General features: G+C 35.5%; 1 protein-coding gene across 3 annotated transcripts in view; it reads left to right on the top strand.

Annotated features, from left to right (window-relative positions):
* Nucleotides 1-27,349, top strand: part of TRIM24 (tripartite motif containing 24) — a 93,417-nt gene that overhangs the window by 27,799 nt on the left and 38,269 nt on the right. For all 3 annotated transcript variants that reach the window (XM_060156586.1, XM_060156585.1, XM_060156584.1), the window contains exons 2-5: nt 11,222-11,340; nt 14,696-14,843; nt 18,666-18,798; nt 24,336-24,452. In XM_060156586.1, coding sequence (XP_060012569.1) covers nt 11,222-11,340; nt 14,696-14,843; nt 18,666-18,798; nt 24,336-24,452 — 517 coding nt within the window. The remainder of the gene's footprint in view (nt 1-11,221; nt 11,341-14,695; nt 14,844-18,665; nt 18,799-24,335; nt 24,453-27,349) is intronic.

The following is a 27,349-nucleotide window of genomic DNA, read 5'->3' as shown; positions in this document are numbered from 1 at the left end:
ATTTCTAGGTTGCTGAGAGGTTTTTTTTTAAATCTTCCATGAGTGTTGAAATTTTCAAAGATGATCATACGGCTTTTCTCCTTTATTTTGTTAATATAGTGAATTACTTCAATTGATTTGAATGCTCAACCAACCCTTCACTTCTGTAATAAACCCTACTTAACTGATGTATTATCAATTTTATGTATTCTGAATTTGATTTTCTGATATTTCATTAATGAGATATTGGTCTGTACTTTTCTTTCCTTGATTTTAATATCAGGGTAATACTGGCCTTATAAAACAAGATGGGAAGTGTCCCTCCTCTATTTTCTAAAAGAATTGTTTAGAGTTAGTATTATCTTTAAATGTTTGATGGGATCCAGTGGTCCCTTTTAGGTCTAGACTTTTCTTTATGGGACAGGTTTTAAGTACGAATTCAATTGCTTTAATTGATATATTCAAGTTTTCTGTTTCTTCTTGAGAAGATTCTGATAATTGTTTCTTTTAAAGTATCAACACATTTAGTCAAGTTGACAATATTACCATACTTTTTTAAGCTCCATGGAATCTGTAGAAATGGCCTCTTTTACTTTTGGTTTTGGTTGTGTTTTTTCTTTTTCCTTGATCAGTCTAGCTAGAGGTTTATTAATTTTTCCCCCACCCCCAAGAACTGGCTTTGGTTTCATTGATTTTTTTTTTCTTTATTGCCATTTTCTTTCTTCATTGTATTCTGCTCCTTATAATTTCCTTCCTTCTACTTTCTTTGGTGGATTGATTTGCTCTTCTGGCTTCTGGAGGAGAATGCTTAGGCCATTGGTTTTTAGACCTTTCTTCATTAACACACAGGTTGGTTGGAAGTAAGTTGTTCAGTTTCCAAATATTCGGGGGTTTTCCAGTTCTCTCTGTTACTGATTTCTAAGTTTATCTCATTGTACTCATGGAACATATTTTGTGTGTTTTTAGTTCTTTTAACCCATACTTGGATTATTGCCCAGCGTATGTTATATCTTGGTGAATATTCCATTCACACTTTAAGAATATGTATTCTGCTAACATTAGGTGTTCTTTAAACGTCAATTGGATCAAGTTATTTGATTCTTTTGTTCAAGTCTTTTATGTCTTTACTGATTTTCTGTCTATTGCTCTATTGATTACTGAGAGGAGACTTGAAATCTCCAACTATCATGTGGATCTGTCTGTTTCTCTTTAGAGCTGTATCTGTTTTTACATGATGTGTTCTGACATGTTAATTAGGTACTTGAGCATTTAGGATTATATGTCTTGGTGAGGAATCAAGCTGTTTATCATTATACACTGTCCTCACTTTATATCTGGTAATAGTTCTAGTTCTGTAGTCTGCTCTGTCTGAAACTATTATAAAGTCCTCAGGGTTTCATATGCTTATTATTTGAATGTGTATCTATTTCCATCCTTTCATTTTTTTAAACCTGTGTGTGTATTTAAATTGGGTTTCTTGTAGGTAGCATCTAATTGGGTCTTTTGTTATATTCACACCCATATGCTTAAGTAGCAAGCCATCAATGGTATTGACAGGACCATGGACAGAGCACTATTTTGCATTATATAGATCCTCTCCTTTTTCTCCCATGGATGTTGAAATATAGTTGCCTGACTGGTGGTGCTCCATCTCATGGTCCTATCCTTCAACTCACTTATGTCTGTGATCCACAGTGTGTAATAAGAGGCTTTGAAGCCACATACGTCTCTTTTATAGAGATGGGCAAAGAGTTGCCAGCCATTCCTAGTACTTAATTTCAAAGCATAAGCCCTGCATTGAGCTTAGGTTTAGACACTAAAACTTCACAAAGGAGATAGCAAATCATATTTACATCTCAAAGCCCCAAAACTGTAAATATTTAATTCGTAGAATATAAAGAATAAAACCAGATCCTAGTGAGTTTAAGTCCAGCTACTTTTATAAATGTGTAATTTATGATCTATTATTAATCTCTTATATCAGTCATGTTTTTATGACCTTATAATTAAACATCTTTCATGATTTCTTTTGGCAAGCACAGAAACTTACATATAACTTCAACAGTCCTTTTCCTTTAAAATACAGATAAATATAATACTGAATTGTTAGCTCTTTCAGCTTGATTAATAGTTGATTTCCTTGTTTAGCTTGTTACCAGCACATATTCTGGCAACAGCAAAGAGAAGAAATTTGTAGCATTTGTACTAGTCTGTTTGCTTTGCTATTTCTCTTGAATTAAAGTTGACTCCCTGCTTGCCTTTCCGATTTCAAATTTCCCCTTTTCAAAAATGGGAACTTTATTATGTTTCTGCAGTATCCCCACCCTTTCCAGGATAGTGTGTCAAAGAATCACTTTCTTCATATAGGCATTCAGGTATTTACTGTATAATATGCAGTGCCTTATTTTTTCTTCTACTGACAAGGTACATCTTGAGCTTGGGAATGAAGTATGGGTAAAGATGCAAATTTGAGATTTACCAACGTTTGGCCTTATTGTTCCTTGTTAGGCTGAGGTACCTCTATGACTCAGAGTTCATTTGTGTAAGTCTTAGTAGATGATTTGAGGGAATGAGGTAGGTGAGGTTGTGCTGGTCCTTTCAGAAGGAGTCACCTGTTACCTGATTTTAATTGGGGGCATAGAGTATGATGTACAGGTTTACCAGGTACCAGCCCAACATCGTTAGGCCCTTTTTATACATTTATTAATATAATCCTTATAACAGTTCTGCCTCAAATTTGTTCTGTTGAGCATGGAATACTTAGCACTATAACCGGAGCACAATAAGTTCTCAATATGGTAACCATTATCATGATTATCACGTACTATTACTTTACAGAAGAGGAAATAGAGGCTCAGAAAGATTGTTTAGGGGATATAGAACAGTCAATAAAGAGGAATAATATAGGTCTATATAGCTTTTTATATTAATAGTTTATTATTTTATTTTTATTTTTATTCTTTTTATAAATGTACATAGATATAAATGTACATATGTAGAATGTACATATTCTTTTTATTATTATTATTCTTTTTATTTAAATAGTTTTTATTCTTTTTATTTAAATAGTTTCTTTTTATTTAAATAGTTTTTTTATATTCTTTTTATTTAAATAGTTCTTTTTTATTTAAATAGTTTCCTTTTTTTTAAATATTCTTTTTATTTAAATAGTTTCCATGTAGAATGGAAATTCTACATTCTTTTTATTTAAATAGTTTCCATGTAGAATGTACATAAGATGTGTATGCAGAATTCAAATTCCAGAGTTGCCAGTTAGTAGTTGAATGACCACAGGCAAGTCATGGTGCTCAGTTTCCTGATCTGTAAAATGGGGATAATACTTAATGCACAAGAGCTGAGTAGCTGCTTACTAGACCTCAGGCTCTCTTTTAACCCTAGACTGGGCATGAGGTTTCATTTGCTTGCAACCTGTTTATCTCCATGTGCTCTTAGGCCTTGGAAATGGTTTGGTTCAGGAAAGATAGATGGGCTTGAAATTACTATTGGAGGGGAGCTGCTTATTCTTTCCTCCATCCTAGGCATAGCCTAGCCACTATCCAGAATTTTGTGTTAATCATTCCCTTGTTTTTCTTTATAGTTTATCAGCTATATATGCTTTCTTATATATTATTTTTGAACTTTGATAGAGTATAATACATATTCTTCTGGGACTTTCTTCACTTAACATTTTTGAGGATTCAGCCATCTGTAATTTACATGCATTGATTTTATTGCTGTATAGTGTTCTATTATTTGAATATACCACAGTACTTTTGTTCTGTTGATGGACATTTGGATTGTTTCTAGTTGTAGACTTTTCTGAAAAATGGTGCTATGAACATTGTTGAGCATGTTTCCTGATGCTGAAGAGTTTCTCCATGGTGAAACTGTGGATCACAAGGTGTGTGCATCACTAAGGGAGTTCATTCACTCATTCACCAAATATTTATTGAGTACTGCTATGTGCCAGGTACATGTTTAGGTGCTTTGGAATATCTGTGAACTAACCAGACAATTTACATTTTACTTGGGATAGTCAGACAATAAACAATAAATATAAATAAATGGAACTGAAGGATAACTGCCAGAGAGAAAAGAATTAGAGCAGGATTAGGGGAATCTGTGGTGCAGGAAGGTGGATGGGGGTGCAGGCATCATCAAAGGTAACATTTGAAAACAGACTTAAAGGAGGCTATGCACCATTTAAAATTTTTTCAACCCACTAAATAACAGAAAAAAACAACCATGGCCATTAAGTACACAGTGATGAATGATTGAAGAAAATATCTACACACTTCCCACAGAATTATTTTTCTTTAGTTAATCAGATTTTAATCACTCTAATTTCTAGAAGGATATATTCCAGATGCTGATCTCCACCAGTCTGTATAGAGGAACTTTAAATGTGCTCAGACTGGAACAGAAATTACATTTTCCCACTAACTTTTTCTGGTAACAAAGTATTGTTGAGCTAGCATTTATTTGGGTTTAAATTCATTTAGGTCAAACTCACCACCATACCTAAATGGGATTCTTTCTTTTTTTTAAATGTCTTTATTAGAGTATAATTGCTTTACAATGTTGTGTTAATTTCTGCTGTACAACAAAGTGAATCAGCTATATGTATACATATATCCCCATATCCCCTCCCTCTTGAGCCTCCCTCCCACCCTCCCTATCCCACCCCTCTAGGCTTCACAAAGCATCCAGCTGATCTCCCTGTGCTATGCAGCAGCTTCCCACTAGCCATCCATTTTACAACAAATGGGATCCTTAATTTGTGGACTAATATCCTATCTGTCAAAATGATGCAATCTGTGAACCCATGGCTTTCTAAGACATTTTTGTAAAGTGTGGTAGTACACTGCGCTCTGGGGTCAGTCAGATCACAGCTGTGATTTGAACAATCACAGCTCCACTACTGTGTGACGTTGGTCAAGTTAATCAGATTCTCTGATCTCCATTTCCTCATTTGTATGAGGATAAAGCAGTACATATAAGGAGAGCACTAAATAAATGTTCTTTTTAGTTTTTTTTTAACTTTTTATTTTGAAATAATAATAGATTCATGGGAAGTTACAGAGAGATCCTTTGTACCCAGTTTTTTCCATTGATTACTTCTTATATAATTACAGTGCAATATCAAAACCAGGAAATTAACATTGTTACAATAGTGAGTATAGTGTTTTTGTGTGTGTGCGGGTTTTTTTGGGGGTTTTTTTGCGGTACACGGGCCTCTCACTGTTGTGGCCTCTTCCGTTGCGGAGCACAGGCTCCAGACGTGCAGACTCAGCGGCCATGGCTCACGGGCCCAGCCGCTCCATGGCATGTGGGATCTTCCCGGACCGGGCCACGAACCCGTGTCCCCTGCATCGGCAGGCGGACTCTCAACCACTGCGCCACCAGGGAAGCCCAGTGAGTATAGTTGTAATGCAACTTTATCACATGTGTAGATTCATATAACGTCACAATCAAGATGCAGAACTATTCCATCACCAAAGCTCTTCCTCTTGTTACCCCTTTATAGTCAAACCTACCCTCTCTCCCCACACCCCATTGTCCCTAATTTCAGGGAAAGTAGTAGTCTGTTTCCCATCTCTATAATCTTGTCATTTTGAGAGTGTTATGTAAGTGGATCATTCATAAGACCTTTGGAAATTGGCTTTTTAAAAAACACTAATGCCCTTAAGATCCATCCAGTTTGTTGCATATATCAATAATTAGTTCCCTTTGATTGGTGACTGTTATCCCATGGTATGGATGTACCACAGTTTATTTAACCATTAACTTATTTACAGAGATTTAGGTTGTTTCAAGTTTTGGGCTAATATGAATAACACTGAATTACGATATTTGTGTTCAGATTTTTGTGTGAACCTCAATTTATTTCTGCCCAGGAATGAGATTGCTGATTCATATGATAAATGTTATGTTTAGCTTTTTGAAGAAACTGCCCAACTGTTTTCCACAGTGGCTCTATTATTTTACATTCCCAGTGGGAACATATAAGAGATCTAATACCTTCACATTTTTTGTCAGCATTTGGCATTGTCACTACTTTTTATTTTAGCTGTTTTAATAGCTTTGTGCTGGTATCCCATCATGATCTTAATTTGCATTTATTTACCTGATGGCTAGTGATGTGGAACATCTTATCATGTGCTTATTTGCCATGTGCATATCCTTATTGATGAAATGTCTCTTCATGTCTTTTGCCCATTTTCTAATTGGGTTTTTGTTTTTTTGAGTTTTGAGAGTCCTTTATGTATTGTAGATATGAATCCTTCGTCAGATCTGTGGTTTGCAAGTATTTTCTCCCAGTGTGTAGCTTGTTTTTTCATCTTCTTTATAGGTCTTTTGCAGAGCAAAAGTCTTAAATTTTGATGAAATCAAATTCATCCGTATTTTTCTTTTATGGATTGTCTTTGATATGTCTAAGACCTTCAGCAAGTCCTACGTCCTTAAGATTTTCTCCTGTTTTCTTCCAAAGATTTTATAGTTTTATGTCTTATATTTAAATCTGATCCACTTTGAGTTAATTTTTATATAAAATGTGAAGGTTAGTTTGAAGTCCAGTTTTTGCCTATGAATATCCTGTTGTTTCAACAATTTGTTGAAAAGTCTTTCCTTCTTCCAATGAATCATTCTCATACTTTTTGTCCAAAATCAGCTGGGCTTACTTGTGTGGGTGTATTTCTGGGTGCTGTATTCTGTTCCATTCATCTGTGCATGTATACTGCCAATACTACCCTGTCTAACTCACTATATGTAAGTCTTAAGATTGGATAGTGAGTCTTCTCACGATATTTTTCTTTTTCCGGACTTGCTTTAGCTATGCTAGTTCCTTTCCTTTTCCACATAAATCTTGGAATAATCTTGTCTGTATTTACAAAGAGATCTAGCTAGGATTTTGATAGGAATACACTAGCCTATAGATCAATTTGGGGAGAATTGACATCTTTACTGTGATGAGTCTTCCAATCCATGAACACAGTATATCTCTCATCAGCATTTTGGACTTAATCAGTATAAAGATGCTTTTGCACCTCTGTCAGAAATCAGTTGGCCCTAGTTGTATAGGTCTGTTTCAGGTCTCTATTCTATTTCATTCATCTGTGTGTCTATTCTTTGGTCAATAACAGGCATTCCTGATTACTGTTGCTATATAAGCCTTGAAATTGGATAGAGTGATGCCTCCACTTTATTCTTCTTTCCATTATCGATTCAGCTATTATAATGCATTTGCTATTTATTTATTTATGGCTGAGTTGGGTCTTTGTTGCTGCGCATGGGCTTTCTCTAGTTACAGCGAGCAGGTGCTACTCTTCATTGTGGTGTGCAGGCTTCTCATTACGGTGGCTTCTCTTGTTGTGGAGCACGTGCTCTAGGCATGCAGGCTCAGTAGTTGCGGCATGAGGGCCTAGAGCGTGCAGGCTTCAGTAGTTGTGACCTGTGGGCTTAGCAGTTGTGGCACATAGGCTTAGTTGCTCCGCAGACCAAGGATCGAACCCGTGTCCCCTGCATTGGCAGGCAGATTCTTAACCACTGTGCCACAGGGAAGTCCTTCATTTGCCTTTTAATATAAATATTAAAACAATATTGTCTATATCTACAAAACAATTTTGTTGGGTTTGTATTAGGAATTCTGTTAAACTGGTAGATCACATTAAGAATTGACCTCTTTACTACATTAGTTATCTCTATCCATGAACGTTGTGTCTCCATATATTTAGATCTTTTTTGATTTCTTAATTTTGTAGTTTTCAGCATACAAGTAATATACATGTTTGTTAGTATTTCATTTCGTTTAGAGCCGATTTCCATGTAGTTAAAAGGCTGTTCAAATTATTTCATATTTGTTTGTGCCTTTTGAGGAATTGGTCCATTTTACTTATATTGTCATTTTGTGTGAGTAGTGTTAATATTTCTCTGTCATTCTTTTGCTGTCTATATGGTCTATAGTGATATCCCCATTTTTATTCTTTATGTTTGGTAAGTTGTGTCTTCTCCTTTGTCTTTGTCAGTCTTGCTGGAGGTTTGTTAATTTTATTGACCTTTTTGAATAACGAGCTTTTTGTTGAATTGACTTTTCAGTTTTCAATTTCATTCACTTCTGCTCGTATATTTATTATTTCCTGCCTCCTGTGAGGTAAAGGTTGAAGTCTGAGTTCCCCTTGCTGCATCCTTTGATATCCTGAGAGAGAGGCCCTCCTCCTTACTGGTCAATGGTGTGGAAGTTGATGCTCCCACCAGGCCTCTGTTGATACCTCCCTGGCTAGTAGGGGTATGGGTGCCTACTTACTGCTTCCCATGTGTTCTTCATTGACACATCTAAGGAGTGGGGATATAGGGGCGAGGGAGGTTACTGGTAAATAGCGATAAAAGTCCAGACTTTCCACTACCCTTCAGCATGGAGGTGGAGGGGTACCTCATTACTGTCCTGGAGTTACAAGCTCAGGCTCCTCACATAGTCTCCACTGACACTGCTGGGGCCTCATTACCACCCAGTGAGGACCAAAGCCCTAACTCCCCACCAGGCTTCTCTGACAGCCAGCAGGAGATGGTTGGGGCACCTGGTTTCTGCTTGGCCAGGGTAGAAGTCTAGGCTTCCCCTTGGGTCTTTGTTGGTGGGAGAGGAAGCACATTTTTTTCTGTGGTGTTTTGCGGGAGTAGTTTTCTTTCTTGCCAGGCTGCCCTTTTCCTGTCCTCTGGATAGAGGGAACAGGCTTTTGTGGACTTTTCTTTGTTTACACCTGTTGATATTTCTGAGATGGTAGCTTCATGAGCACCTACTTTGGCATATATGAGGCTAAAAGAAAACCCAGTGAACTCACCGTTGTCATTCCTTGGGTCCTGAGGTCTCTAGACAGTCTGCCTCCTGTCTGCCTTTCTCAGTTTTATGTAGGCTGTCTAGAATCTTTAGCTGTACTTATCTGGAATAAGGAAAAACATGTTTACTCAATCTTTCTATTTTGTGAAATGCATTGTCACATTTTTACAGATTTTAATTACTAATTTCTTGTCAGTGCTGTGTGTCAGGTATATCTTCTCCCAATCAGGGGCTTATCTTCTCACTTTCTTCATGGTAATCTTTTGTGCAGCTGTAGTTCTTAACTTTACTGAACTTACTCATCTTTCTCTTATGCCCTTGCTCTTTGTTTCTTTGTTTCTTTCTTTTTTTTCTTTTGCGGTACACGGGCCTCTCACTGTTGTGGCCTCTCCCTTTGCGGAGCACAGGCTCCTGACATGCAGCCTCAGCGGCCATGGCTCACGGGCCCAGCCGCTCCGTGGCATGTGGGATCTTCCCGGACCAGGGCACGAACCTGTGTCCCCTGCATCAGCAGGCGGACTCTCAACCACTGCGCCACCAGGGACGCCCATTGCTCTTTGTTTCTTGATTGAGAAATTTATTCCAACTCTAAGGTTACACAGATGCTCTCCTGTATTTCCTCTTGAAAGTTTTAAAGTTCTTAATCTATCCTATCCAAAAGAATTTTTTTAAATTTAATTTTATTTTTTTTTATACAACAGTTTCTTACCAGTTATCTATTTTATACATATTAGTGTATGTATGTCCATCCCAATCTCCCGGTTCATCCCACCACCCCACCCACCCTGCTTTCCCCACTTGGAGAATTATTGTTTGAATTAAGGAGAGATCTGATTTCATCCTTCTCCCACTGTAGCAAACTATAGCACCCCTTTTCCACCAATTTCTAGTGCCACATCTGTCTTGTGTTTTTGGTATGTATATTCTGTTCCATTTTTGTTTATCCTTTCATAAATATCACACCATCTTAATGACCATAGCTTTATATGTTTACTGTCTTATTTGTTAGACATGTTCCCCCAGCTTGTCAAAACTCTACTGCAATCCCTGTTGGTATTATTGTTAAAAACTGCATTGAATGTATAGACATGTCTGGGGAGAACTGGCATCTTTACCTTCAAGAACATGGTGTTTTCATTACTTAGATTTTTTTTTAATGATTCTAAATATAGCTTAACATTTTTCTACACAATGGCCTTATACATTTAAAAAAATTTACTACTAAGTACTTTTCTTTGTTGCTATTGTAAAATAGTTTTTTTAATTAAAATGTTTGTTTATTGCTTGTATATACAAATGAAATTGACCTTTGGATTACTTTGTGTTCATTCTTATGCATTTCATTTTGAAAAAAATGTATCTGGGGACCTTACTGCAGTCTCCTTGGTACAAATTACTGCATCAAGTTTATATTAATTTTTTAAATTTAATCAAAAATTTAGATTTTAATTCATTCACAATTATTAATTATTTATTGTTTTACCAATCACTATGAAAGAGTCACGCCCCCCCACCCAAAAGGAACGCTATTTGCACCTGTTAAAGGAAGCAGATTGGTGTTTCTGAATCGAGATTCAAAACAAAAACAAACATAAACAAAATGGGTATGTCTGTGTTCCACTTTCAGAAATCCTGATTCCATAGGTCCAGAGAGAACCAGAACTCTCATTCTTTTAAAGTCTCCATATGATTCTGCACATCTCTATTTGAAAAACACTGTGAGAGAAGTTGCTAAACAATAAAAAGAATAGTCAAAAGGATATTTATTTGGAAGGTTATCTCATTTAAAATTATGAGCATTCATTCATCATTTAATATACTAGTGTGGGACATATACACATACACACCACATGTATACACACATGTGTGGGTGCACACACGCATCTAAAACCCCTATATATACATAAATTGAATTGCTTTGTGTTAAGTAATAGGTATGAATTTGAAGAGAGTGGACATTCCATTCACAGTTTGGATGAGATGTGTTGGGTTAGGACTCAGTATGTTTGTATTAAAACTTAGAATGTGAGCTCATGGATATAAAGAACAGAATTGGTGGTTGCCTGAAGTGGGGGTGGGGGTGGGGCGAAATGGGTGAAAAGGGGCAAAAGGTAGAAATTTCCAGTTATAAAATGGGGATGTAATGTACAGCATGGTGACTATAGTTAGGAATACTGTATTGTATATTTGAAAGTAGCTAGAGGAGTGGATCTTAAAAGTTCTCACCACCAGAAAAAAAAAGTTGTAATTGTTCGTGGTGACAGATGTTAACTGAATTTTTGTGGTGATCATTTTGTGATATATACAAATATCAAATCATTACATTGTACACCTTAAACTAATTTTAATGTTATGTCAGTTATACTTGAATTTAACCAAAAACAACTTAGAACACAATTTTGTCTTTCCTAGTGGGAGTCATTCGATGTCCAGTTTGCAGCCAAGAATGTGCCGAGAGACACATCATAGATAATTTTTTTGTGAAGGACACTACTGAGGTTCCCAGCAGTACAGTAGAAAAGTCTAATCAGGTAAGTGTATTAAGTCTTGAATCTTTTGCCTCCCCTTAATGAGGCAGCCTGAAATGCTGGAGAACTTACCATGCATTTGGTAGGTTTGTCTCAAACATATCTTTTAATTAATTTCAGATGCCCCCTTCACCTTGCTTGGCTTTCTTTTTCCTTCCTTTTAACATATTTGCTGGATAAACTGGGTTGTTGGTCCAGTAGAGTTAACCTTATTGTGAATTCTGCTGACCTCTCCTTAAGTCATTTAACATGCTTCCCTGTCTCCTGTATTTTGTGTAAACTGGTGATAAAAATGTAGAGGCTGTTTCATAAGAATACTTCCATCCATATGTCTGTGTGTATTTCAAGCAGGAAGCTTATGATGTCTGGTTGTCTTTTTCCTGATGTTAATGGCGTTAATGAGCACTGCCAAAATTCCATATTTCATTAGGACTTTGAAAAATGGTGACATTTTCATTCTGTCATTCCTCTTTATTTCTCAACTGGAAGAGAAAAAAAAGCTTCCTTCTTCTATTCTTAAGTTATACAGGAAAGGTGGTTAAATGCTTGATTCTTTCCCTTTAGTTGCTAATTATTAGAGTAGTGACTTAGTTTCTTAGCATTCTTCAGAGGTGACTAATGAATGGTGTGTATGTGTGTTTATTGTTATGAACTCATGGATTTTTAACATAAAATGTGTTGTAGTTATCCTTATTGGTGCTCAATTTGTGCCATCTTGGCAGTGAGGATTCCCGAACCCTTCTGATACAATCGCAGTGTCACTGTTATCTCCCTTGCTTTCTGTTTTGACAAGATATTGTTCATTTTCTGTTCTACACCTGGAACCAGCAGGTGGTTGGTTCGCCTAGGAGCCTTGGTTCCTTTTAGTCTGAAATGGTATTTAGAGAGCACAATATGGATACTAGGGGTGCTCATCACCATTGAGTTGGTCATTTTTCTAGGACTTTCAGGAGAATGATTTAACAGATACTTTCTATTTTAAAAAGAGAGGAAGGGAAAATATAACAAGTATATATTGACATTTTGAAGTTGAATCTAGCATTGTAGATGTTCACAGAAAACTCAAGCAAATAGGAAGCCAACTAAGACGATCAAGTCCCTTTTTCCTCTGGCATTGCAGTCTTCCTCCAGCACCACCTATTGCTAGAATCTAATGTGGAGCCAGCTCATTAAGCATAATTGAGCCTTGCAGAGTAAGAGTATAGAAGAATAGAATTGGTACTGAAAATGGAGATTATAGCATTATCTCTGTCAAAACAAAACAAGAAGACAATAATTACTGTATGTATGTACTGGAGATATTCAGTCAAATCATCATGTTTTAAAGTTACTTGAAATAAGTAATTCTTCTCTGTATGGTTAAGCCACCCACTTGATAGGCAGGTGCATTAGTTTCATTTTGCTTTTGTTTAGGGTTTTGTTTAGGGCTTTAGTTTTTTTTTTAATTTGAAATTTGTTTAACTACATATAGAACATTCATATACTGGTTCCAAAATAAAATCTATGAAACAGAGTATATTCAGAGAACTCAAACTTCTATCTCCATCTCACCTACCCCTCTACCTTATTTTTTCTCTACCTTATGGCTAACCATTTAATTTCTTTTATGTTTTATCCTTACACTTTTAATATTATTTTATAATCTAAGTGATTTTATGTTATTTTTAAGATTTAAGCAAATAAGTCATCCCATCCCATCCTCATCTTTCCTAGATAAGCAGTGGTATGATATGCTTTAACACTTTGCTTTTTTACTTTTACTTTTTATACTAGAGGTCCTTCCTTAACATTATGTATAGAAATCCCATAGTCCTTTTGCCGCATAATGTGGAGATTAAGTTTTAGGTGACATACTTATAGAGGTGATAGTTGAAGCCGAGGGAGTAGGTGAGACCAATCCCTAGACCTAACAAAAATCTACAGAATCAGAGGAGAAAGAGTAGTGGTGGGATCCAGAGAGGCAATCTGGGAGATAAGAGAATCTGGAAGGGTTAAGGAATCCAGATGACTTCTAGGAAGTAAGAGTCAGTGGCATCAAAAGATGTTAGACAGGTAGAAGACAAGAACTGAGAAAGGGCAGGTTTTGGTTTATGGAAATATTATCCAGGTATTTGGAATTTGGCTAATGTAAACCACTGACTGAGGGGAAAAATTTTTTTCCCATCCACAAATGATATCATGAGGACTGCTTATGTGTTGTGTAACCTTAATACCTGTTCTCAGAGAATAGTGCCACCATCTACACAGTTATATAAGCTGGAAAAAAAGGTGCTATCTCTTCTTCATTTCATAGCCAGTGCGTCCTCCAAACCAGTCAGTTTTACTTCCCAAATCTCCTTCATTCATCTCCACTTCTACCACTGCAAAGGGCTCCTACCTATCTCTGTGCAGAAGCACTTGCCCTTTTTCTAATCTCTTCTCTACATTGCAGGGACAATGATTTTAAAAATGCACATCTGGCCATGTCACTTACTTACTTAAAAGCTTTTAGGAGACTTCTGAGACAAAGACCAAAATTGTCACATGATCCTTCTTGATCTGGCCCCTGCCTTGCCACCAGCTCCTTCTGTTGCCAGTTTTCCCCTTGATCTCTCCACTTGAGTCCTACTGGCTTTCTGTCACTTCTTTGAACCTGCCATGTTCTTGCTGGAGGCTTTGGTACATGCTGTTCTCTCTGCCTAGAAAGCTTTCATCAGTAATTGATGACTCAACTTTCTTATCTTGGTGCAAATATCTCTTTAGAGAAAGCTTTGCCTGGGTAATCTCTCCTCTCATTTTCCCCAACCATTCAACCCCACTAAAAACAGATCACTTTCCCCCATCATATGTTCTTCTAGCTTCTCATACTTTTTCCTTTATGGCACTTCTCAATTTGTAGTTATGTATTAGTATTATTGTTTCAGTAATGTTTGACTTCCTCACAACCACTCAGTAAAATTCATCTTTACAACCACTCAGTAAAATTTATGTTATTACCCTTATTTTAAAGATGAGCATTCTAAGTAACCTGTCCAAGACTACTTATCCAGTAAGTAGGGGAACTGGGATTTGAACCTACATTTCATCTAGGAGACTGGATGTCATAAGGGCAAGGATTGTGTTTGCTTTTTCTGATGGTTATATCCTCAGCAGTTAGCATAGTGCCTAGAATATTTGATATATTGAACTAAGGGCAATGTCCTTATATTTCCATTTCATATGTTTATAATTTAAAACATAGTGTCAGTTTAAATTTATGAACACTGTTAAGAAGATAACTGATAGAGTCAAGTATAGTTGGTATATCATTTATGTATGATTAGTCATGTGACCACCTTTTCTTTATTCTCAAAAATTGACGTGACGTTTCTTTTATTAGGTATGTACAAGCTGTGAGGACAATGCAGAAGCTAATGGGTTTTGTGTAGAGTGTGTTGAATGGCTCTGCAAGACATGCATCAGAGCTCATCAAAGGGTGAAATTCACAAAAGACCACACTGTGAGACAGAAAGAGGAAGTATCTCCAGGTAATAAATTAATTTTTAAATTTCATTTTTTCTCTATCCCTCCCAAGTCATTCTTTCTTTCCCATGCTAACTTGTTTTTTTTTTTCTTGCGGTACGCGGGCCTCTCACTATTTTGGCCTCTCCCGTTGCGGAGCACAGGCTCCGGACGCTCAGGCTCAGCTGCCATGGCTCACGGGCCCAGCCACTCCGCGGCATGTGGGATCTTCCCGGACCGGGGCACGAACCCATGTCCCCTGCATCGGCAGGCGGACTCTCAACCACTGCGCCACCAGGGAAGCCCTACTAACTTGTTTTGATACACTCATAAGCATTAAATATACTCTTGTCTTTTACTACAAGGAAGTCTGTATTATGGCTGAATTTGAATACTTGTCAGTGTTGGTCAGTATGAATAGATACAGAATTCTGCTTTATACTCACAACCCTCCTTCTCCTATAAATGCCTTAATTTGGTATGAATGTACAACATGTGAAAAAGTTGCCTTTAACACTTATTTTCGGGGCTTCCCTGGTGGCACAGTGGTTGAGAGTCTGCCTGCTGATGCAGGGGACGCAGGTTCGTGCCCCGGTCTGGGAAGATCCCACATGCCGCGGAGCAGCTAGGCCCGTGAGCCATGGCCGCTGAGGGTGCACGTCCGGAGCCTGTGCTCCGCAAGGGGAGAGGCCACAACAGTGGGAGGCCAGCGTACTGCAAAAAAAAAACAAAAACTTATTTTCTATATACACTATTGATACTATGTATAAAATAGGCAACCAACGAGAACATACTGTATAGCACAGGGAACTCTACTTAATGTACTATAGTGACCTAAATGGGAAGGAAATCCAAACAAGAGGGGATATATGTATACATGACACATTTTGCTGTACAGTAGAAACGAACACAACATTGTAAAGCAACTATATTCCAATAAAAATTAAAAAAATTTTAAAAACTTATATTCTCTCTTGTCTCTTATTTTTAAGATGATAAGGGGTGGGCTTAAAAAAAGTTTTACAACTCTTTTCTCTCTGATATTCTTATAGTAAACCTGTTTCATGATATTTGTTGTATAGATAACCAAAGAAGTTTTGCTTTTTATGTATTTAATTGTGGTTTCTGGGTTCTTATTGTGTTGCTTATGCTTATAATGTAAAGTTCACTAATAACATTTTTTTTACAGTAAAATATGTGTAACTTAAAATCTGACATTCTAACCATTTTTAAGTGTACAAATCATTGGCACTAATTGTATTCAAAGTATTAGGCAACCATCACCACCATTTCCAAAACTTTTTTAGCCCTTCCAAAAGAAACTGTACCCAATACATAATAATTGCCCATTCCCCTCTCCTCACCATTCCCTGCTGACCTCTAATCTACTATCTGTCTCAGTGAATTTGCTTATTCTAGATATTTCATACAAGTGGAGTCATAGGGTATTTGTCCCTCAATGTCTGGCTTATTTCACTTACCACAGTAGTGTTTTCAGGTTTTATCCATGTTGTAATATTTATCAGCATTTTGTTGATTTTTATGGCTCATTAGTATATTTCTGTTTAAAAATTAATCCACTGCTTTTTATTTATTGAGTCAACCAGTGTTTGTATGCCTGTTCTATATTCCAGGAACTTTGCTAGATTAAAGAGATGAAAAAGTGAATAAGATAGGTACTTCCTACCCTCCAGGAGTTATTAGTATGATGAAGACTGTGAACAAATTAGCAATCATAGTTTAGCCTCATAAGTTCTGTAGGAGCACATGAAAGGAGTATCAAACTCAGATTTGGGGATTTACATTGAAGGCCACATCTGGGACTTCAAGGATGAATGGAAGTTCATCACATAAATGAGAAGGGTGGGGAAAACTGAAGCACATGCACAAATTTCCAGAGGGGGAACATTGAGTGTAGCTGGAGAGTAAGATGCAAGAAGAGGAGAAGTAAGAGATGAGGCTAGGAGTCTTGAGACACAGGAAAAGGGGGATATAATTTCTGAGAACACTGATGAAGAAGAGACACAAAAGAGAAAAGGCCAGGTATATACTCAGGTAAATTTAATAGATTAGTTCTAGAAAGACTTCTGTTTTCTGTAAAGTCAGCCATCTATTGAAAAAGAGAGCAGAGGAAATAGGACTGAAAGGTAAGAAATATGGAGGATATTTGAAATAACTCCAGTTGAAAGAGAGCTCTAGCTTTGGAAATAGGATTGCTTGGTAGCATCAAGGTTACATTTGGTATAGTCCTTAAAACTTCCTCTATCAGTCCTCGGCAGTCTGATATAGTTATAGAGAAGAATTGAACTATTTAGGGTTGGGGTTTAGCCGGACCAACATTCTAGAAGTTCCACAGGATAAGAGATGCGGATATAGGCATGTGTTGACATGAAGAATTTGGGGATTTTAACTGTATAAAGAAAGTGAAGTTGACAGTGTCAGTTGATAGGGCGAAATAAATTAGGGACTAGAAATATCAGTGAGGTACAGTGAGAGTAGTTTAACTAAAAATTGGGAAGTTAGAAAGTAGAAGTTATTAGAGTGGGATATTTGAATTTATGATTATAGAAATGGAATAGTAATGGACAATAAATCTAGGGTGGGACCATGGTGTGTATGAAATGGAATAAGTAGCTAAAATGAAGTACAAGTCTCTAGAGATGAAAAAGTCTGAGAGGCTTGTCTTTATGTGGTACTCTCTGTGGACTTCCGAATCATCCAGGATGATGATGAGACTAAGGGCTAGGAGGATGACTATGAGTCAGGATTGAAATTCTTCATAAATAAAGGAAGTCTATAAAGGGATGACATGATGTCATAATTATCTAAATCAGAAGCTCTATAAATAATTATTCCTGAAGAGCAGGTACAAACCAGGATGTCCCAAGCCAACTAAGGATGTATGGTCACCCATCATCTACTGTGATGCCCAGATGATATGAACCTCAAGGAGAAGGGTGCAGGGAGCTATGACAATAGTAATGTTGAACCATTTTTGCTTTGCTGGAATTAATTCCATTTGGTCTTGATGTGTTGTGCTTTTAGTATTCTTTTAATACATTGCTAATTTTCTCTATCTGGTTGTTTTCCTTTTTTTGTTCAGAATTTTATATATTTTCCCCTTTTTGATATGACTAAATAGTAGTTTACCTTTTTGTTTTTATCCCTAAATTTATCTAATTACCCTCAATATATTTTTTAGTTCATTAATTTTAATTCCTCTCAGCTTACCTTGGTATTGTTTAATCACTCCTTGTATTTATTTGTATTCTAATTTTTCTATTTAACATTGTAGCATAAGCATTGCCCAGTTTTATCTCCACTCTAGATAACTATTAAGAAGTTATGTGGATGACTACAGTGTAATAGTGTAAACTTTATGATTATCTCTGTGTTAATGGGTATCCTCTGTTAGGAATTTTGCAAAAGTGGAGAAATAATTTTTCCACCACCTCTTTTATACATTTTTATTAGATTTTTCTGCTTTGCATTAAAAAAAAAAACTCCCACATTTGGAATACAAAACATTCCAGTTGGTTCCGTTTGCTTAACTGGGCTATTAAGATTTTTTAATTTCATAAAACATCTTTTTAGCTACACACTTCCTTTTTCTCCTGAATTAATTTTAATTTTTACACTGAAAAGTGGAAAGCTCATTTATCTTTTCCTCCAGAAATGCAAAAAATACTTAATATTTTATTATCTGTAAAACCTGCTGGTAATGATGGTGTCAGTGAAACTGTAGCTCCTTTATATCTCAATGGACTTTAATTTAAATGAACAATCTAATAATTATTTACTATTCAGTTATGTTAATTTTCTTCTTTTGCCTCCCATTGTCTCTACAGAGGCAGTTGGTGTGACCAGTCAGCGACCAGTGTTTTGTCCTTTTCATAAGAAGGAACAGCTGAAACTTTACTGTGAAACATGTGACAAACTGACATGTCGGGACTGCCAGTTATTAGAACACAAAGAGCACAGGTACCTGCATCTTTCCTACATGCATAGATTTATAATACAGCTTTATGAGGACTAGACGACTGCTGGCACCCCAGCCAAACGGCCGTCTGCAAATAATGTTTTGTTTGGCCATCATGTTGGCCTAGTTCAAGATTTTTCAACTTTGGTGCTGCTGCCTTTGTTGTGGGGGCTATCTGGTACATTGTATGGTGTTTAACTGCACCTTTGACCTCCGTTTACTAGATTCCAGTAGGATTCTCCCAGTTGTGACAATCAAAAAACGTCTCTAGACGTTGCCAAGTGCCCTAGGCAGCAAAATCACCCTAGCTGAGAACCACTGGCTGACGCGCTTTTTTAAACTATATGGAATTAGTTGCCAGCGTTGTAAATAAGATCTTACGTTTTAAAAAAACATTTAGATCTCTGGCTTTGGTTTTGTTTTTTGTTTTCTGGGTTTTTTTGTTTTGTTTTTTTAAGAAAATTGAATCTGTTTTAGCCCTAGGTCCCATATATTCAATACTTCCATGTCAGTATTTGACTGGAATTGACTTTAGTCGTCTTTAGGATGGGCATGCTCTTCTAATTCATCATAGTTCCTACCAAAGCTTACTTTTAAACCTGTCCTCCATAGGCATTTGAATTAGCAACAACTGAATTAAACAGTAAGATTCTGATAAGCTGATACAGATATAATTGGTTGAAAAAGGTCTTCCAATAATGGCAGACTAGGTAGTTTGGACCAGCCATACCAGTGAGGGTAACTAGAAAACATGGACAAAATACAGAAATCATTGAAAAGATATTTTTAGAGCTTGGTAATAAAGAATTATTGGACCAGGATTGGGTTGGAGTGGGGACAGAGAATGGTACAGGCTTTTTTCCCCTTGGAAGCATTTGCCTAGAGGTTGAGGGGTGCTTTTAATATGCTCACAGGGCTGAAAGACAGGGATTGGAGTTCAGGGTCACAGGGGTTAAAGGCTTCTTCTTGCCTTGAGTTGGGATTCTGAAAGTCTACTCTATTATGGTAAAGATGAATGAGCTAGTAAATATTACAGTTCCTCACTGGAACTAAAGTGCAGAATCAGATCTTCTCAGTACCCAAAGTTGGATTAAATTGAAATCTTATTGCTTGTGCCCCAAGGTACCTGTTAGAATAAAATGTAAATCCTCCCTGGAGGAAGAAAACATCATCCTAGACCTCAGATTTATTTAATAATGAGTTTTACAAAATGGTTCAGCACACAATTAGAAATAACCAAATATGCTAGGAGATAAGACAATGTGAACAATGTCTAGAACTTACGTTACAGTAACTGAAATTAACTCAATAGAGGGTTTAAGAGCAGATCTGACATGCCAGGAAATGAGAATTAATGAACTGGGAGAAAATTAAGAAAACATCAAAATGAAGCATAATAAACAGGAAGATGGAAAATGGAAGAGGGATCGAGAAGATGTAACACAAGGTGTAATTGAGGTCCAAGAAAGAGAGAGAAGAATGGGAAGGAAGCAACATTTGAGGGCAGAATATAATGGCTTAGAACTTTGTAATACTGAAGAAAGACATCTAGCCCATATTCAAGAAGCCCCATAACTCCCCAGCAGGATAATTAAAAAATAAAGTAATATTTTTGAAGTGCAAAAAGAAAATACTATAAAACTAAAATTCTATACCCAGTGAACATATTCTTCAGAAGTGAAGGTTTATAAGAAAGATGTTTTCAGACGAAATAAACTGGGAGAAGTTATCCCCAGTAAACACTCACAAAAGCATACATTAGGCAGAAGAAAAACGGTAGGTGATGCATGATGGAAAGAACGGCTGAAATGATAAGTATGAGTAAATCTAAATAAATGTTGACTTACACAGTAATGTCTTGGTGTGTCATGTGTGTGTTAAATATCACACAGATATGTTAGGAGGATATGGAGTTCATGTTCTAAGGTTCATGCATTGCTTAGGAAGAAGGTACTAAACTACAACTTATTCTTAGATGATAAGATCTGCATTTTTTAATGCATAGAGTAGTCACTAAATGAATAGTAAAAGTCAATATGATTATCAAGATAACAGAGGGAGGAAGTAGAAAAATTAACAATTAGTCTAAACACAGGCCAAAAAAGAGAATAGGAACAAAGAACAAATGGGATTTAATAAGACTTGATAAGTTGGTATATCTCTAAATATATTTGTAATTATAATAAACGTGAATGGATAAAATGTTCCAAATTAAAAGATTCTAGGCTGGATAAGAAAGCAAATAGAGAATCTGCTACTTGCTTTTTTTGAGAGAAACATCTAAAACCTAAGTATATAAAAAGAATGATGAGAAAAGCTATGCCATACAAACACTAATCAAAGGTAAGCTGGTATATCAAAGTACATTATTTGAGATAAAGAGAGAAACTTTATAACAATAAAAGGCTCTTTTTGTCTAAAAGATATAATAGTTCTAAATTTATATTCCTCATAGCCTTACAAAATATAAAGAAAAAAGGCAGAGACAAATCCACATAGTGGGAAATTTAACATATTTCTCTCAGTAATTGGCAAAACAAGCAGACTAAAACTCAGTAAGGATATTTCAGTAAGAGTCAAAAAACACAATTAGCAAATGACCTCATGGACATTAAGGACACTGCACTCAATGATAAACATTATTTCCAAACATAAAAAAGGAAAAAATCAATTAACCATATGCCAGGGCAGTTTTATATTTCAGAAGATCGAAATCGTATAAATTCTTGTGTAAACTCAATGCAGTCAATCTAGAAAATAATAATAAATGAGAAAAATCTCCCTATATTTGAAAATGAAGAAATGTAATTCATATCAAAACACAATGATGTATGATCCTGGACTGTATCCTGGACTAGAGAGGGGAAATGATATAGAGGACATTATTGAGACAAATCACATAATTGGAGAATGGTCTGTAGATTAGATGAAAGTATTATCTCAATGTCAGTTTTCCTGTATTTAGTAATTATACTGGGGTTACGTAATAGAATGTCCTTGTTTTTAGGAAATGCATACTAATTATTAAGGAGTTAAAGGACTTTGCTGAGGAAATATTTGAAAATCTTTGTAAAGGTATATGTGAGATCTCTGTGCTATTGCAAATCTAACTTTGAAATTATTTCAAAGATAAGCAGGTAAAAATAAATTTAAAGCATCAAAGAAGAAATTCCAATGAATATTAGAAAATATTTTTATCTGAATGATAGTGAAAATACAATCCTTGATGTATCCTGCTAAAGTCATGATTAGAGGAAAATACAGATCGCTAATGCATATATTAGATATTAAGGATAAAAAGTAAATGTCCTAAACATTTATCTCAAGTTAGAAAAAGCAGCAAATTAAACCCAAAGTAAGTAGCAAAAAGGATGCAATAAATACAATGCAGAATCAAAGCCAAAAATTGGATCTTTCAAAAGATTAACAAATCTCTTTATGAATGATTAAGAAGAAAACAGACTCAAAAAACCAATGCCAGGAGTGAAAAGGGGGGGGGCATCACCACATTTTCTACAGGCATTTAAAAATATAAAAAGGTTTTTTGTCAATAGATTTGAAAATTTTTACATGAAGTGGGATAATTCTTAGAAAATACACTTACCAAAACTAGCACAATATAAAATAGAGAATCAGAACAGTCCTTTATTTTAGTGTAAATCCCACAAAGAAAACTACAGACCCAAATGATTTCACTGATGAATCTACAAAATAGGTAAGGTTAAAATAATGCTTTTCCTATACAGTCTTGTCCATAGAACAGTAAAGAATGAATTCTCTCCAACTTGTTTTATGAGAAATCAAAATCAAAAATTACAAACCAGTCTTACCCATGAAATGAACTTAAAATTTCTAAGAAATACATTAGGAAACCAAGTCCAGGAGCATTGTGATTTTTGGATAATAGAATCACAACTAAGTTAGCCTTATTATAGGAATACAAAGTTCATTTTACCTTTGAAAATCATTAATGTAATTCGTCCTGTTAAAAGACTAAAGGAAAAATTATATGACCATCTCCACAGAGGCAGAAGAAACAGTCAAGAAAAAATGTATATCCATGATATACAATCTTAGCAAACTAGGAATAAAAGAAAATTTCTCAAACCTGATAAAGATTATCTATGAAAAGAGCTAGAAAACATCATAATGGAATATTATAAATTTTTTGCATTGAGTTTAGGATAAACCTAAATAAAGACGACCAGTTTGATCATTTCATTTAATAATTACATTGTATTAGGGTCCCAAAGAGTGTATAACAAAAAAAAGTTTACTAAGATAAAAAGACTTGCACCTAAGAAAGAATTTTAAATGTCAGTATTTACAAACGATATGATTATGTACAAAAGAAATCCAATAGAAATATTATTAACTGTGTGTTCCCCCTTCTTTCTAACTCTGGCAACCCTACTTATAATACTTACTGATTTAATTACACTCACACTTTTAAATCACATTATGTGAAATAATGTATTTTGTGCATTTTATGAAAAACTTTTAATAAAACTCTTTTTATGTATCTTACACATCATCTGTTTCTCTAGAGCTCCTTTAGAGTCATCTTACATAGTTTGTCAGAGGTTGTTATCTTAACTTTCAAGTCAATTTTTTTTTAATTTAGGTATTTTATGATATTGTTGCTTGAAGCTTTGTCACACGCAAGGCATAACATCAGGAGTTTTACCCCCATCGCCTCACTTCCCCCCATTTATTAAAAGCATGCAATATTTGTTATTTGTGACCTGTAGCACAATGAATATTGAAAAGTATATTTAAACCTGTTATTTAAAAGTGATCTTCAAAATATTTGTTTACAAAGCATCAAACTTTCATAATTATGAAATTGCAAAATAGTTAATAAATCTACATAGATATTTATCTATGATTACTTTTTGCCGGGTCCACCAAGGGAGCCTGTTAAGCTTGTAAAACTGAATGATTGAATGTGTTTTTCTCAGATTTTAAAAATTATTTAAAGAGTGTCCATGGACTTACCTGGTGGCGCAGTGGTTAAGAATCCGCCTACCAGTGCAGGGGACATGGGTTCGAGCCCTGGTACGGGAAGATCCCACATGCTGCGGAGCAAATAAGCCTGTGCGCCACAACTGTTGAGCCTGCATGCCATAAGTACCAAAGCCCACACGCCTAGATGCAACAAGAGAAGCCACCACAATGAGAAGCCCGCACACCACAACGAAGAGTGGCCCCCCGCTCGCCACAACTAGAGAAAGCCCGCACACAGCAATGAAGACCCAACACAGCCAAAAATAAATAAATAAATAATTTATTTTAAAAATAGAAATTAAAAAAATAGAGTGTCCATGATTAATATCTGTAAAGACTCCTTCCTTTTTAAGAGAGAATTTGTGGTGGGGGGGGACCTGCCTTCTGTGGATATATTTGGTATTTTAAAAAGATTATTATTTATATCCTTTATACTCATAAATAGTTTCCTATTAGTTATTTGTTTGCTTTGGGGCTTTTCCTCATTTTAGACAGACATTTGTGTGAAATAAGTTGCTTATTATTTTTTCAGATATCAATTTATAGAAGAAGCTTTTCAGAATCAGAAAGTGATCATAGATACACTAATCACCAAACTGATGGAAAAAACAAAATACATAAAATTCACAGGAAATCAGATCCAAAACAGGTAAATTTATATTTATGGTATTACTTAAATCATCTATATATAATGTGTTAAGTATATTAACTTTAAGAACAGACATTTTACTTAACTCATGGTGAAGTACATCCAAGTAAGCTGTCGGATGGGTCTAATAACACATAGTTGATAAGACTTTTCCAGAAACTTTGGATTTCTGGGAAGTTTGGAAAGTATTCTTTTCAGCCATGAAATTTCAAAACTATTATGGTAATAAGCTACATTTAATAACAGCTCATTTATCAGGTAAGTATTAATAATTTTTAATTATTTTGTGTTTTCCAATTATCCAAGAAATGCCAGGATTTAAAAACAAAACTATTTTTATAGTACTGTAATATATTTTAACACTTAATTAGATACATAATTGCTATTTTAAGGATTGCTAGACTTAGAGATGCCTCCCCTGAGCTGTCAGCTTTTAACTGCAATGAGGCAGAGATCATAGAACACCAGGAGACAGGGCTTGTTAAACTGTTCACATACCTTTTACTCCTTGTCAGATACAGTACTTAAACAGCTTCTACATATTGCTTGTTATACTGTTTGTCCTCCAAGGGAGTAAATCATCAACTGTCCAAAGACTCATGTCCTAAAATTCAGTGATTGGAGAGCAAACCATTGACCTCTGTGGGGAGGAGGGAGTTTGCCTAGTACCCCCCTTTGCATCCCATTTGAGGCACATGCTGACATTTTACAACACCTGTGAAATCCCATGTTCCCTTTCTTTTGTTGTTTTGCACATGAAAGTAACATTTCACTGCTTAAATAGATAAAGAAATGCTTATTAGAAAGAGCCTGAATAAGAGAGGCCTTGCAGGGCTTTGAATGTTGTTCATAGGGAAAAGTATATCAGCCTTTTTGTGGTTCATCTTCCTTAAGATCAGTTGTCACGATCTGTTACTCATCATTTTTCAACATGGCTAGGGTGGGGCATTTGGTACTTTTTTCCAAGGAATTCCTTGGCTTACCTGCTTTCCTTAATGGAGATTTTAAACATAATTTAACCTTTTCTTGACTCCCTGGTGTTATTATTACATCTATTATACATTGTGATAATAAAAGTTCTGTTGTGCGTCTTTTAGTTTCTATTATTCTTTTGTTATCAGCTCTCATTTCATTTTACCTTTCTCTTTCACATGAGAACTGTAGTTGACCAAATACTATTTCCTTTGTCGTATTCTAATAACAGTACTGTATTTTTGCCAAATTGATGTAATTGGTGGGTTTAAAATTTTGTATCTGAGTAATTGAAAATATATAATGAATATTTATGGAATGATAAGGGTAGATAATCTCTACCATCTAGTGGCAAACAGTAGTAATTGTAAAATAACTAATTTTATGTAAACGATCCACCATTGATGAAATTCACCCTTTGGACTTCTTTCTTACTCTTTCACTATGTATATGGTATGACCTATGGGCCAGAGTTTACTCTTTTTTTTTTTTTTTAACATATGGGTATTCATTTGTTCCAACACTTGTTCTGTTTGTTGAAAAGATTATCCTGTTGCTATTAAACTGCCTTGGTACCTTTGTTGAAAATCAGTTGACCATATATGTGTGAGATTATTTTGGACTCTCTTTCCATTGTGCTTTTCTTTCTTGCTAATACCCCACTTTCTTCATGACTAGAGCTTTTTATAGTAAGTCTTAAAATCACATAGTGTGAATTTTCCAAATTTTTTTTTACCTTTTTTTTTTTTTTTAGTAGTAGTAGTTTATGCTCTTTTTACAAAATAATACATTATGGTGTGGAAGGATTTTAGTTTTTGAATTGTGGTAAAAATTAAAGACTCTTTGGATTAGGTGCTAATTCTTTGTATCTTTATAGCTACCTGATTATAGAAGGATTAAATTTACTGGACTGACTTTGCTATTAATTCATCTTTATGCATGTGCAAACATGGCATTACTTGTCCCTTTTTCATCCTGTTCTACCATCATGAGGATTTAAATTAGTTGGGTTTTTTGTTTTGTTGGGTTTTTTTTTTTTTTGAGGTTGTTTGCTTCCTAGACCTATCTGGTTTCCTTGATCCTCTAGCCAATATAGATATCAAATAATTATCTTGAAGAATTTCCAACGTTGGTGGGGGGGTGATAAATTAAGAGTTTGGGATTAACATATACACACTACTATATATAAAATAGGTAACCAACAAGGACCTACTGTATAGCACAGGGAAATTATACGCAATATTTTGTAATAACGTATAAGGGAAAATAATCTGAAAAAGAATATATATATGTATGTATAACTGAATCACTTTGCTGTCCACCTGAAACTAATACAATGTTGTAAATCAACTATAATTAAAAAAAAAAATTTCCAACAGAGAATAAAATCCCTGCCCTTTTCATCTTAAGTTTTGGAAGATAAGCAGGCATAAGCAGGCAGAAGAAATAAAGCTTTTTTTTTTTAACATCTTTATTGGGGTATAATTGCTTTACAATGGTGTGTTAGTTTCTGCTTTATAACAAAGTGAATCAGTTATACATATACATATGTTCCCATATCTCTTCCCTCTTGCGTCTCCCTCCCTCCCACCCTCCCTATCCCACCCCTCCAGGCGGGCACAAAGCACCGAGCCGATATCCCTGTGCCATGCGGCTGCTTCCCACTAGCTATCTACCTTAGAAATAAAGCTTTTTGTTTATCTCAGAATGTTTGATGGTGGATGCCTCATTATTCTATTTCTGCTTTTATAAGATATTCTGGTATAATGCTATGTATTTTTTTTCCTATCCATCTTGATCTCTATGAAAATAGCATTCCCATTTTCTCTAATCAAAGGAAAAAATGTATATGCTGGTTGATAAAAACATATAGTTATTTGGCTGCTTATTTCAAGACAAATGTGCTATTAAAAGTAGCAAACTAC

This window comes from Lagenorhynchus albirostris, chromosome 8, assembly GCF_949774975.1.
Source record: "Lagenorhynchus albirostris chromosome 8, mLagAlb1.1, whole genome shotgun sequence".
Lineage (NCBI taxonomy): Eukaryota > Metazoa > Chordata > Mammalia > Artiodactyla > Delphinidae > Lagenorhynchus > Lagenorhynchus albirostris.
The sequence above is the reverse complement of the archived record's forward strand: the minus strand, read 5'-3'. Positions and strand labels throughout refer to the sequence as shown.